Below are 12,644 nucleotides of genomic sequence, written 5' to 3'. Positions count from 1 at the left end.
ACATTTTGACTTGCCATAGTAGGAAAAACACAGGTGTTACTAATAACAATAACAATGGCTCTGTTCTATTCAAGTTTTCCAGTGAGCTATGACAGCGTGACAGCATGCACCAGGACCCTGAAACCAAAGCAGCTAAATGGAATTCAGCCATCATTCATTTTATTATTTACACCTGTGACATGTCAAAATGTCCTCTGTGAAAAAGGCCTATCTTTTGTTATAAGACACAAATATAAGACAGTAGGCCAGCTGTCTCATAAATTGTTTATTCCTCAACAGAAATGAAATCAGACTCATCCTAGATCATAAGCTGGATCACATGCACAGCAGTGACAGCAAGACTCACAGTCCGTAGATACATATTCGCCAAACCAAACTGTTGACTCGTTGAAGAAAACAACAGTCAAGTGTCACTTACATTTAAAACATCACACATGCCATGATATGCCTATGTTACTCCAATTCTCTGCATGAATTATAAATATATCATCTTACAGGTAACACAGTTAAGTGTTTAACTTTTGACCTATGTTCAATAGTCATCAGGGACTCTTAAAAGATTGATGTTGGTCTCCCCCTACTTTCATTCACATATATGAATCATCTTTTGAATACATCATGCCACCATGCAGCTTGTTCAACTTGCAAATCAGTCATTTCAAAGTGCCATCACTTAAGCTAGGACCATTAATATTGGCACCCATGGTTGCCGTGTCGCCCGCCTCTCTTCAAGCCCTAGCACAGGGTTGTGGATGAAGGAGTAATTCACCTCTCACCCACCCTGAGGCCCCCTGGGCTCCTGAAGGACCTTGTGCTCAGATGTTCCTGCAGCAGGGTTTCTTCTCCTCTGTGTTTTCTGCTCTGGAGCTGTTCAAGGACACAGCACTGATAGAGCCCCGGACCACTTCCTTACTGCTCACCTTCCTGTGAATCTCTGTGGCAGAAAATTAAAATATATTATACATTTACATTATGCTAGAATAGAAAGAAGCAGTGTTCCCAGGCTTTGAGATGAAAAAGTAGCATAAGTACTACAGTACCAAATCAAAGGACATTTAAGGACATTCCAGACTTCCATGATGCACAAAAGTTGATTAGAGAAGGACAGCAATGATTCAAACTAAATAAAAAGGTAAAGTTGTTCATTTCCAACTAAAAACAACCAGAGATATTTCCTCCCAAAGCAGTCAATCAAATGGCTGCATCGGGACTACCAAAAGTCATTTTATGCTGACCTTTTCCGGACCTAGACTTTCTCCAAACCTCCATAAGCTGAGGAGATGGAGGTCTGGATATGTGAGGTTAAATTCAGGGTCACAGGGTGGAGCCTTATCCCAGCATGTTTATGGGAAAATATGTGTGTCCAGTCCACATCATTTATATGTCTTTGGGGGGTAAGGCAGTCAACAATGCCACCCACACAGTTCATAAACTGTGACAACCTTACTGTATTGGTAAAAAGAACATGCTTCTCGTTATGCTTCTCGTATCTCTCTCAGATCTCTGCGTAACAGTTTTTAAGAAAGCAGAAAAAACTTAAATACATTAAAATTAATGAATTACCTGCTAGGACATTGCTGAATGCTGCCTCCACATTAGTTGACTCCAAAGCAGAGGTCTCCAGAAACATAAGACCATTCTTTTCTAGATAATACAAATAAGCTATGTTAGTTATTTTATATATGTTATTTAATAAAAAGTAATGTTTTAGCTAGTGTCACTTTAAAGCTACATTCCCCAAATCACAAAATTTCACTGACAATCTTCTCATTTATAATCCTCAAAGAAATGGGGGATTTGGGGAGCAGTACTGGGCCCTGTAATAACATCACGTAATATATCTTTAATCACCGATTAGAATCAACAACAAGAATTTAGAGTCACTTTTATCACCATGAAGAATCAATGAATAGGAAAATGACTTGATTTTGTGCAGAGACACATTGACAGGTCACACAGTTTGGTGAGCAGACTAATTCTCTACAACCATCATAAATTCAGTTTCCACTAACCTATTATGAACGATGAACATACAAATCATATGCAGTGACTTTCAACACAGAGGTAACTCTTGTTGACTTTGTACCTGCAAAGTCTTTAGCCTCCTCATTGGGCACAGATCTCTCTGACTCAAGGTCAGTCTTGTTGCCCACCAGCATGACCACAATGTGGGGGTCAGCGTGGTCATACAGCTCCTTCAGCCAGCGCTCCACACTCTCATAAGTGAGGTGTTTGGTGATGTCATAGACCAGCAGGGCTCCCACAGCACCTCTGTAATACCTGTTCAGGGGAGATTGACTTCACAGTTAGGCTACACCTTATGTGACATTGAGGTGTCTTTTTTTTCCATAATGCTAGTGTGGTACTGCCTGTATTGTTACAGTAACTGAAGGTTAACAATCTACACCCTCACACTAAAACCTGTAATAACTGATTTTTTGGCCACTTGGGTGCAGCGGAAAAAAGCTATAAACACAACATTTATGTATTTTTAAGTTGATATGGGCACCTATTTACACATTCAGTGATGGTTTTGGCCAACTGATGAATTTAAGTCCGATATTTGCTGTCCTTTTATCTCTGTTTTGGTCTCCACCAACTCCTGAGAGAAATATCTGGCTCTTTAGCTGATAAGTGCCCCACTATGTTCACTAGCTAGACGCTAACTTTGTCTGTCTGTCGTTTGGTGCTGAGCAGCTAGCATACAGTGGGTTTTTAGCTACTGCGGCAGAAAACAACTCTATGAGAGCATTGACATCGAACCAAAGCAGTAAAGTTGTGGGTTGGAAAACCAAAACAATGAATTGAAAGATGGCATGAAGCTCTGCAGAGCTGAGGGGAACTGCAGAGTCTGGTGATAATTCTCTGTGGGAAACTGTGGGTTCATCACTCTTAGTGATGTTTCTCCTGCTGTCAATTGGAAAAAATGTAATGACTGACGATTGCTCTGAAGTCATGAACAAATCAATACTTCCTTCACAATTACATTTCTGCTCCCCTCTTCCAGTAGCATAATTAACTCCACTTTAATAGGTTTTAGCTGCTTGTTACAGCACAAATGGGGAATTCCATGGGAGTGAGAATTTGCATTCTGGAATAAGTCGGCAAGTAATTACTCAAAAAGCCAAGCTGTCAGAAAAGAGCTAAGCCAGCGGTGTAGCATATCCTCAGATTTGTCCATGTCTTAAAAATAACATTTACATGGTTCTATTGTTTTAAAACCAGTTTCCACACTATTAATCCTTCTAGTTTAATTTAAAAAAGAATAAATCAGGAGCACCCTCAGATAGAACAGAGACCTGCTGCTGGCTGAGTGTTCAAACAAAGGTCTCTGCTCTAACCAATTGGATTTTGTAACCTGTGTGCCAGTTGGACTCTGACAGGAGATGAGAATGTGCTGGTTGTTTTTCAGGTAATGTGGGAGGAAACTGAGGATAACTGCCTGTCCTTGCGTGTGTTTTGGCTGATAACAGCACCACCTTAAGATGCCGACATACAGGTTGCTCAACAACCACGGAGCAAGAAAACAAGCATGAAATGTGTATTTAAAAAACTGTCTGCTGTTTGCTTTCTGTGTGCCTGCTTAGTAAAAGTGCAATATTCAAAACAGTGCATCTGCTAGCACACCCTACATTTATGTTACTTTAGTACTAATTCATAACACATAAGGGAAATGCACAAATTGTTACTGAAAGTTGCATTAGGCGGGTTCTTTATGAACAAACACTTATATTAGTCACAAAGGAATGATGCAATGTGAACCATCAGATTTTTAGGCTTAGTTACCTAGTGTTGCATTAGCCCATTGACAAGTTGGACACAAAATCGTTTCCAATAGAGAACGAAGCAGTTGTGCATATAGAGATCATACGATTTACCAGTGATGGCTGTACCTATTATTTGAAATTGTTCTGCTACTTGCTACTTAAAGGAATAGCTCAACATTTTGGGAAATATGGTTATTCGCTTTCTTGCCGAGAGTTGATGAGAAGATTAAATATGTAAATATGAAGCTACAGCCAGCAGCAGGTTAGTTTAGCTTAGCATAAAGACTGGAAACAGGGGGAAAACATTTAGCCTGGCTCTGTCAAAAGGTTGGTTGGCTGTTGCGTCATATTTAGTGTACAGACTTGAGGGTGGTATCGATCTAACTCTCGGCAGGAAAGCCAGTAAGTGTATTTCCCTGAATGTGGACATATACTTTAATGCATTAGAGTTGATTGATACTGAAATTCTTTCCCATGATGTATTTATTTGTCTTAACCTGTTTGTAACACAGCCACAATGCAGCTTAATGGCATTTTGTACTTCAACATTAACACAGCTAGAAATCATTGTGGAATACAAAGAGATGTCAATTTCTTTACTGACAGTAGGGTCATGAAATAAAACAACCACAATACATGTTGCAATTTAAATAAGGGGCTCTCTGGCTCTTTACATTACCATTTGTATTCATTGAACTGGAAGGAACAAGGTCACAACCTCTCTTTTTGGGTTGGTGTAGGTAATCAGTAAGTGAACTGAACTAGACTAAAAATGTAATATTTAATCATAAAACAACTGCAGGAATGCATTGAAAATCTGCTGAAAAGCAATGTGGATTTGGGCAACAATACCCAGACATAATAAATACAGTGTGTATTTGAGTATCAATACACATGTATATACTAATGGATCTATAAAAGCTGTGATGGGTCTTGACACTCACGCAGAAGTGATGGCCCGGTATCGCTCCAGCCCAGCCGTGTCCCAGATCTGGGCCTTGATGGTGAAGCCACTGAGCTGCACTGTCCGTGTGCTGAACTCCACCCCAATGGTAGTGCGACTGTCATGGCTGAACTCGTTTTTGGTGAAACGGGACAGCAGATTGCTCTTTCCTACACCGGATTCTCCTATCAGAACCACTGCAGAGGACAAAAAACATAGAAAATGCAAGTGTTTTAATTAGAGTTCAGTTTTTTAGGTTTGGTTGTTGCTAAACTAAATCCAGTATTTCTTGGATAAAGGAGACAAAACCCATATTCACAGAACCAATCCTGTGACGTCTACTTCATCCTTTACAGCCCTTCTTAATTGAAGCCTTTAGTCTAGGTGTGTCTTTCTTGGTTTCCATAAATCCTCAGTCTTAGCTGTGTAAGACTGGGGATAGTTACACCATTAGGGACACGATGTCCTCTTTTAAAAACAGAATCACACCATGGTAAATAAGTTAATTGTTTTAACTCAAGCATGCAGAGCAAATAATGCAGAGAGAGGACACGTTGAGTAAAATACTGGGGAACAATGTTGGCCGAAAGCAGAAAAAAACTGAGTATTGATTGGTAAAGAGATAGCCGAGGATCTTGTGGGACTGTAGGCTATCTCAGCATGCACCGGTGAGATCAATTCTAAAAGCGAGGAGTGAAGGTGACAAGTGAAGGAAGCAAAGTACAGTGATTGAAACCTTCACCAGTTGGGGCAGAGATGTGGTTGCAGAAGTGGAGGCCTTTACAATAGACATTTTGAAGAATATTCTTTTAGTTTTCTTTCACTGGGGGTATCTATGTTTTTCTCTAATTTTCAAAAAATTGGTTTAGAGCATTGTTTTCATTTATCATTAAAGCTGTGCAGCACAATGATCTGAAATCTTTGGTCAGTCATGCCTCACTCGTGGTATGATGTTTAAGAAACCTATTTCAACAAAACTGAAGAATAAATTTACTGTAATTTGTATCTTCTTTCACATGTGTCAACTTTTCCAGAGGGGGAGGACACACACCCTTTGTTGAAAACTGAGAACCTTTGAGATAAAAACCTCTCACAAGTGAACCTTTGTTTTTGGGAAATAAAACTGTCTCTAAGAGCATAAGGTGATTCCAAATCAGGTGGAACAAGTTGAACTGCTTCTTCCATTTATCTTGGTCAGAGGAACCTAACTACTGGGTAAACAGGACAAGAAATAACACAGACACCCCCTCTGTACATTTCAGTGACTAATGTTTGGGTTTCAGTTGTTGGCAGCTGACTCAGAGAGAAAAAAGGCTTGGCTTAATTGGCACAGATAGAAAGGTATGACCACACTACAAAAACAGTCACAGCTTATTGCTGAGGCGTGTGAGTTTGTGAACACTGAGATGATAATCCAGGTTCTTGTGACATCTCCACAGCAATTAAATATGGCGTTAGAGTGTGATGGGAGCTAAAAGAATAGTTGGACATTTTAGGAAAAACACGTATTTGCTTTCTTGCCGAGAGTTAGATGAGAAGATTGATACCACTCTCATGTCTGTAGATTAAATATGATGGTACAGTCTGCAGCTGTTTAGCTTAGCTTAGCATAAAGACTGGAAGCAGGGGGAAACAGCTAGCCTATCTCAGTCCGAAGGTAAAAAAAGATCCACCTACCAACAAAAGTAATTAATTAGCACAACATATCTAGTTTGTTAAATCCCTACAAAAAATAAAATGTAAAAACAAAAATTTGCAGTTTTGCACATTTTGTACGGATTAAACAAACAAGATATTACGTGTTAATTAGTGAGCTTTACAGGTTTGGGTAGGGTAGGTGGATCTTTTTTTACCTTTTGGGCAGCTAGCTATTCAACGTTCACATGTAAGTTGTATCGATCTTCTGGGGCGCTTTACACATTACACAGTTTTCTAGGACACAATTTGACTGAAAAGGACTGACATCTACCTAGATGATTTTCAGAGAATACAGGAGTTACTATAAACTCAAAATTATGTGGGTTAAAAACTTTTATCAACAGAATAATCAAGATTTTATCATTTGGACATATATTGAACTTTGCTATGCCACAATGACACAAACTTTCTAGAGACAGTGGAAAGATGGTTCAAACTCTTTCAACAACAGAGACTGTCAGTGGTGGAAAGTAACTACGTATATTTACTCCAGTACTGTACTTAAAGGAGCAGTGTGTAGGATTTAGTGGCATCTAGCTGTGAATTGCAGTTTTCAACCATTTGAATACCACTCGCCTCACCCTCCCCTTCCAAGTGTGTAGGAGAAACTATGGTGGCCGCGAAACTGTGCACTAATTATGCACTAATGAAAACATACTTATGAATATTATATTCCATTTCTGCCAATAGCTCCTTCTAAATGTTACTCACTGGACCATTAAGTACAATTTTGAATTACTTTTGTATTTTATTTTGATGATACTTTATACTTCTACATTTCAGAGGGAAATATTGTACTTTTTAATCCACTACACATATCTAACAGCTGTAGTTATGAGTTATTTTGCAGTTCAAGATTTTATATGTAAAACATATGATCAGTTTAAAAATATGCATTTTTATAGATTAAAATACCCAACAGTTGAAGTTGTTAAAGTTACCTCCACCTGACAACATTAAAATGCAGTTTACATTAACACATTAATGATTCAGTAATAATATTTTCATAATGAGTCCTTTTACTTTTGATACTTAAAGTACATTTTGCTTCTAATACTTTTACTGAGAGATTTTGAATGCAGGGCTTTTACTTGTAATAGAGTATTTTTTTCATTTTGGTATTATTACTTTGGGAAAGCACCTGAATACTTCTACCACTGTTGACTGTTGAGGAAACAATCTCACTACACGGTCCATTTAGCAACTGTTTGGGAGCTTTCAATCATATCACATGATCTTCATCTGCTGATGAAGATCATGTGATATGATTTAAAGTTACAGAACAATTACTTAAATTAACCTTTTAGTGAGACAGTTTTCTTTTACAAGCTTGAGAATGAACTTTGAACCTCAACTTTTAAGCCAACATGGACATGAAGTCCTTAAAATGCTCCAAATAAATGCAAATTTGAACATCAACAATTGGGTGAAAGCATTGAAAGCGCCAGAACAGCTACTAAATGGACCTTGTGGTTGAGATTGTTTTCTCAACCTCTGTTTCCAAAGCCTAGAATGAAATTCAATTTGAGTTTACAAATCACTTGTTCACTATTCACTAGTCACAGAACCACAGATATAAAATGCTGGCACGTTTTTCCTGAACACCTGCTGACTCCCATATCGGTACACACAAATGACTTGGCCCCAGTTCCTGACTTATAGAATATTTAACCTGAAATCTAAGCTTGTGGCAAGCTTGCTCTACTTTTGCTTGTTTTAGGTAATTGTTCACTCTGCAGCCAGATCACTGTACTGCTTTTTTCTCTCTCCAGTGTGTGAGGTGAGAATGCCTGATATCCCCCTCTTCTCCTCCACTACTGAATAACTTCTTATTCAAACAATATCCCTGGTTTCTATGGCGATACAGGACAAAAGGCCTTCAAGCTCTCCAGCGGCCTGGTTTGTTGATTCTGAGGAAGCTGGGAAGAACTTGATGCGTTGCATTTTGTTTGTTTTCATGACCTTCAGGACTGGAAATGTAACTACTGTTACTACTGCTTACTGCCCTGAAATCCTGGTGGAAATTAAAAACGACTTAGGAGTATATTCAACAGAGCAAAGTTTCATTCTAACACGCTACATATTTGTTCATATTTAATGGTCAATATTAAAACTAATTATAGTTTTGAAAATGTGCATTATTGTATGAATATATGTGTATTAGCTAACTTTAAATACCTAGTTACCTAATTTTATGCAATAGTACAAAGAGTTTTTGGCTAAATTAAAGGTCCAGTAGCAATACTTTGAAAAAATTATTGCTAGCATAACATAAACTCACTACTGCAGTGTTCTTCCACAATGTGCCCATGTATAGTATGTAGAGGGTCGAGAGTTGCAGGCTTATATTCCAAGCAAAATCTATAGAATTTCCAGTCTTTATGCTATGCTAAGCTAAGCTAAGCCGCTGCTGGCTGTAGCTTCAAAATTACTATACAGACATAAGAGTATCAATCTTCTTATCTAAGTATATTTCTATTTTCTTATCCAAATCGAATGTCTGAGGGTAAAGGGTATCATATGCTGTACAGATTGTAAAGCTCCTCCCTTTTAAAGGGATTATTTTGTGGCGTTTCTGCCTACAGTTCTAATAATTTTGATTAGATTTGATTCAACTTTATTGTCATTACACATATACAAGTACAAGGCAACGAAATGCAGTTTAGGTCTAACCAGAAGTGCAATAAGCAAGTGCAGGATATAAAGTATGAGCATAAATGCAGGATAGAGCAATATTATGAAAATATTTTACAAGTGGTACTATGGACATTATATACAGATGGCATTACTATAAACAGAAGTATACTGATGGATATGTACAATAATGAATTGGACTGGGCAGAACAGTAGTGCAATGAATATTAAGTAATGCAAATTATGGACAGAAATAGTTAACAGTGTAGTAGATGAGTTATTGCAGTATTCAGTAAATAGTACCGGAGTGCAAATATATATAATAGTTGACAGTGTAGAGACAAACAGGAAATGTGGGGGGAGAGAGGGGTATGACATGCAGCAAAGGTCCAGGTGGAAATTTGTTATGTGTGATTTTGTGCAATATGAATAAAATTGACTTGACTGTCGTCTCATTTTGCAGTGGAACTTGTTAATACAGTAAGTGATGCTAGTTGATGTTTTGGACACAGTTACTTTGGCTTTACCATTCACCTGCAGTCCCTTTTATCAACATAGCACTTTTGTACCCAAATGTCAAATCACTGTACCGGAACCAAATCACCTTTCTGAATGACTTTTACTTATCTCGCACATCTGTTAAGAGCCATCTGGTACCTTAACCAGCTGCATATAAGAAATGATTATTATGCCAAGTAGGTTGAGTGCAGAATGAGTGAGTAGCACAAGGTGCAACTTTTCAAAGAACAAAGCATAATTCAAGTCCAGTGCAGATGCACTGACAACACTTTTGTAGACTGGATTTTTTGAAAACTACTATATGAGTGATGTACTTTGCCTTTTGGCACTGATATGCTGCTTTAAACCAGACACTCTGTATTACAATGTTGTTTTGCATCGAATGCTACAGATAAGCAGGAATTAAAGTACACATCCTGGTTTCAACAATAGCCTGTACTATGCATGCTTCTTGCTTAGTTACCCAGGGACAATAGTGTTGAACTGGTAATGTGATTGTAGTGTCACTCAACTTTGTAATAATGCAACTCACCTGAAGTGTTTTGAGACTTGCAAAATACCTACATACAATATTTACCTAAACAGCTGACTGAACTGCTAACACCCAGACACATAGGTTCAGGCTATTAGGTGTCTAAGCTGTTTATTACTAATAATCTTTTGCACATGATCCTGTCTGTAGAAATCTAGAAAAATCCTAGAAAATGTTAATAAGAGGGCATGTTAATAATAAACAAGGAAGTATAATTTGAAGGACAAAAGAACATTACAAAATAACACCTTTCAAAGACTTTAGGGATGTGCCTGGAGATCAAATCAAGTAAGCAGGAGAACATGTACTCACCCTTAAAGACAAAGTTGTAAGCCTCATCTGACCCCATATTCTGTCCATTCAATGTTGCCGCCCCACAGTTAACTGCCGTGTCTCCAACACTCAGACTGATTGCAGGATGTAAGATGACACTGACTCACACCACAACTAGCCTGCCCCTCAGATCCTCAGGCTTCAGGAAAGAAAATGGCTGCAAAAATGTTTTGACACATGAATGCCAGTCACCAGCTTTTTGCCCTTCACTACCCTTCCCTATCTGAGTTAATAGAAAGCTGGCTTGTTTGAACAAGACATGCTGAGTGTGTCCAGGTTGTTCTGCTGCAGCAGGAGGGGTTTGTGTCAGGGAGTGGTGGGGCAGCAGCAGAGGTGTGTCTTAGTAATGGAGTCAGTGCAGGGCAGGTTGGGCAGGTGGGGCAACAAGCAGGTACAGCTAAGAGGGACTGTCAGGCACCTCCTGCTGGACCAATCAAATAACTGCATGTACGAAGCAGGAAGCAAGTCTTGCTTCATCACTACAAGGGGAAACCACCCTGAAACAGAGATTACATAGTATTTCTAAAATATTGCACAGCAATGTTTTGGTTTGTATATTTTCATCAGTCTCTTCTTAAGCTGAACATCAGAGAAAATGACAAAACAGCACCTTGGAACCACCCATGCTGGTTTTAGTGGAATGTGTGCACATACATGCATGATACATACTGATATTTCTGTCTGCTTCTGCCAATAAAGACCAATTAAATTTTTCTTCTTTGTCATATTTAGTGGGAATGCTGATAAAGCACTCCCACTAAATCTTTATTTTTCTTAACTTTTAATAACTTTTTTATTCTTCTTCCATACGTTTTTTTTTTTTGCATCATTTCAACCCCTGCATACTTTCAGCTACAGAAACCATTCTACAGAAACTATCAAAATGTTGAGCTCGTTATGGACATGTGTGCTTGTATTTGGTCTTTTTTATACCTTTTATACTTGCTTTTGTTTTTAAATTTACAATGTTAAGTCAATGGAGCAATCCTCAAATTCTCTTCAAACATGATCCACTTTGAAATGCTACTACTTCTGCATACTTTAGTTACAGACGTCATTTAAACTTTAAACTGGTCACAAGACTTTCAATTATTACATTTGTATCCAGCTTTTCGATATGTTTTACAGTTTTTAAATTATCACAGTTTAAGTTTTATGCTTTTTTCAGTCCTTTTCTTTTTTAATTTATAATGGGTGTGTATTTGGGTGAGCTAGAATGGATGATATCATCACTTGTTCTCATGTCCACAATTTTCACTCTTCATACACAATTTCTACATCAATTAGTAGAAAAACTTGTTTTGGTTCAGATAATGTAATAATTTAAGCCATAGGACATACAGTTTTTGAATGATCTGCCTCAAAGCACCAAGAGAACCCTTCAACTGTCTCATTGACTGTAATGTTATTTTACCTCTCACAGTCTCAGGCAAAAACACCAATGTGCCAAATTTTGAAACTGTGATTTCTTATTTTTAACTTTATCCACACCGATTTTACATCTAAATGTTTACCAATGCCTTCCGATGATGATGGTGAGGTTATTTCACCAATATGCTTCATGGTGTCTTCTTTGAAGGGAAGTTTTACAGGGCTCTCTCTATCTCTGAGCACTTTCAGGCATGTTCCTTATCATTGAATGTTGTACATTGTAGGAGGAAGTGCATCTCTATCTCAATCTCACCTATCGAACAGTGACCACATATTCTGCTTTCTTTTGGTTGCCATGATTTTTTGTGTCTTCCTTTTTCGATTGGCAGTTTGTGGTCACTGAGCCTGTACTTTTAGTACAGGCTCAGTGACGTTTAGGATCTGTCTCTGCTTTCTATCTCTGACAGTAGAGAAATATTCTGCCAATTCGTAATCTCTTTATAGGGCCAGAAAACATACTGATCTACTTTGGCTTTTAGTTTCTTCTTCTTTCCAATGTTCCAAATAGGTTTCTTTACATTGCGTTATTATTTGGTTTATTCTGATTGGTGTTTGGGAAGCCGTGTTGATGTGAGACTGGTCAGAGTGCGTCTGAGAGGGGGCAGTTAGTCTCATCACCAACTGACATAGGGGACTCTTTTCTGGGCTCAGCTCGGGTTTGGAGGGCTTTGGAATGGTCCCTCTTTTCACTCTTCCTGTCTGTCTGTCTCCTCTTCAACAAACTCAATATCTACTACTCCTGCATCCATTTAGGTACAGAAACCATTCAAATATCAAAATGTTACAC

General features: G+C 38.2%; 1 protein-coding gene across 1 annotated transcript; it reads right to left on the bottom strand.

The window, feature by feature from the left end:
* Positions 1–250: 250 nt before the first annotated feature.
* Positions 251–11,519, bottom strand: rab25b (RAB25, member RAS oncogene family b). Its single transcript, XM_044208235.1, has 5 exons — positions 10,406–11,519; positions 4,712–4,907; positions 2,087–2,280; positions 1,564–1,644; positions 251–934 (listed from the first exon to the last, which is right to left on the bottom strand). Exons 1-5 carry the CDS (start codon positions 10,440–10,442, stop codon positions 816–818), a joined length of 627 nt encoding a protein of 208 aa, XP_044064170.1. The 5' UTR covers positions 10,443–11,519; the 3' UTR covers positions 251–815.
* Between the last annotated feature and the right edge of the window lie 1,125 nt (positions 11,520–12,644).

The sequence above is a fragment of the Siniperca chuatsi genome, linkage group LG9, assembly GCF_020085105.1.
Source record: "Siniperca chuatsi isolate FFG_IHB_CAS linkage group LG9, ASM2008510v1, whole genome shotgun sequence".
NCBI classification, from domain to species: domain Eukaryota; kingdom Metazoa; phylum Chordata; class Actinopteri; order Centrarchiformes; family Sinipercidae; genus Siniperca; species Siniperca chuatsi.
This window is presented reverse-complemented; position numbering and strand designations above follow the sequence as displayed.

Excerpts from the sequence above, each read along its gene's own strand:
- rab25b (XM_044208235.1), bottom strand. The coding sequence starts at position 10,442 with ATGGGGTCAGATGAGGCTTACAACTTTGTCTTTAAGG. Across the intron at positions 4,908-10,405 it reads TTACAACTTTGTCTTTAAGG|TGGTTCTGATAGGAGAATCC; the intron begins GTGAGTACATGT and ends TGTCCTCTGCAG. Across the intron at positions 1,645-2,086 it reads GGAGGCTAAAGACTTTGCAG|AAAAGAATGGTCTTATGTTT; the intron begins GTACAAAGTCAA and ends TGTATTATCTAG.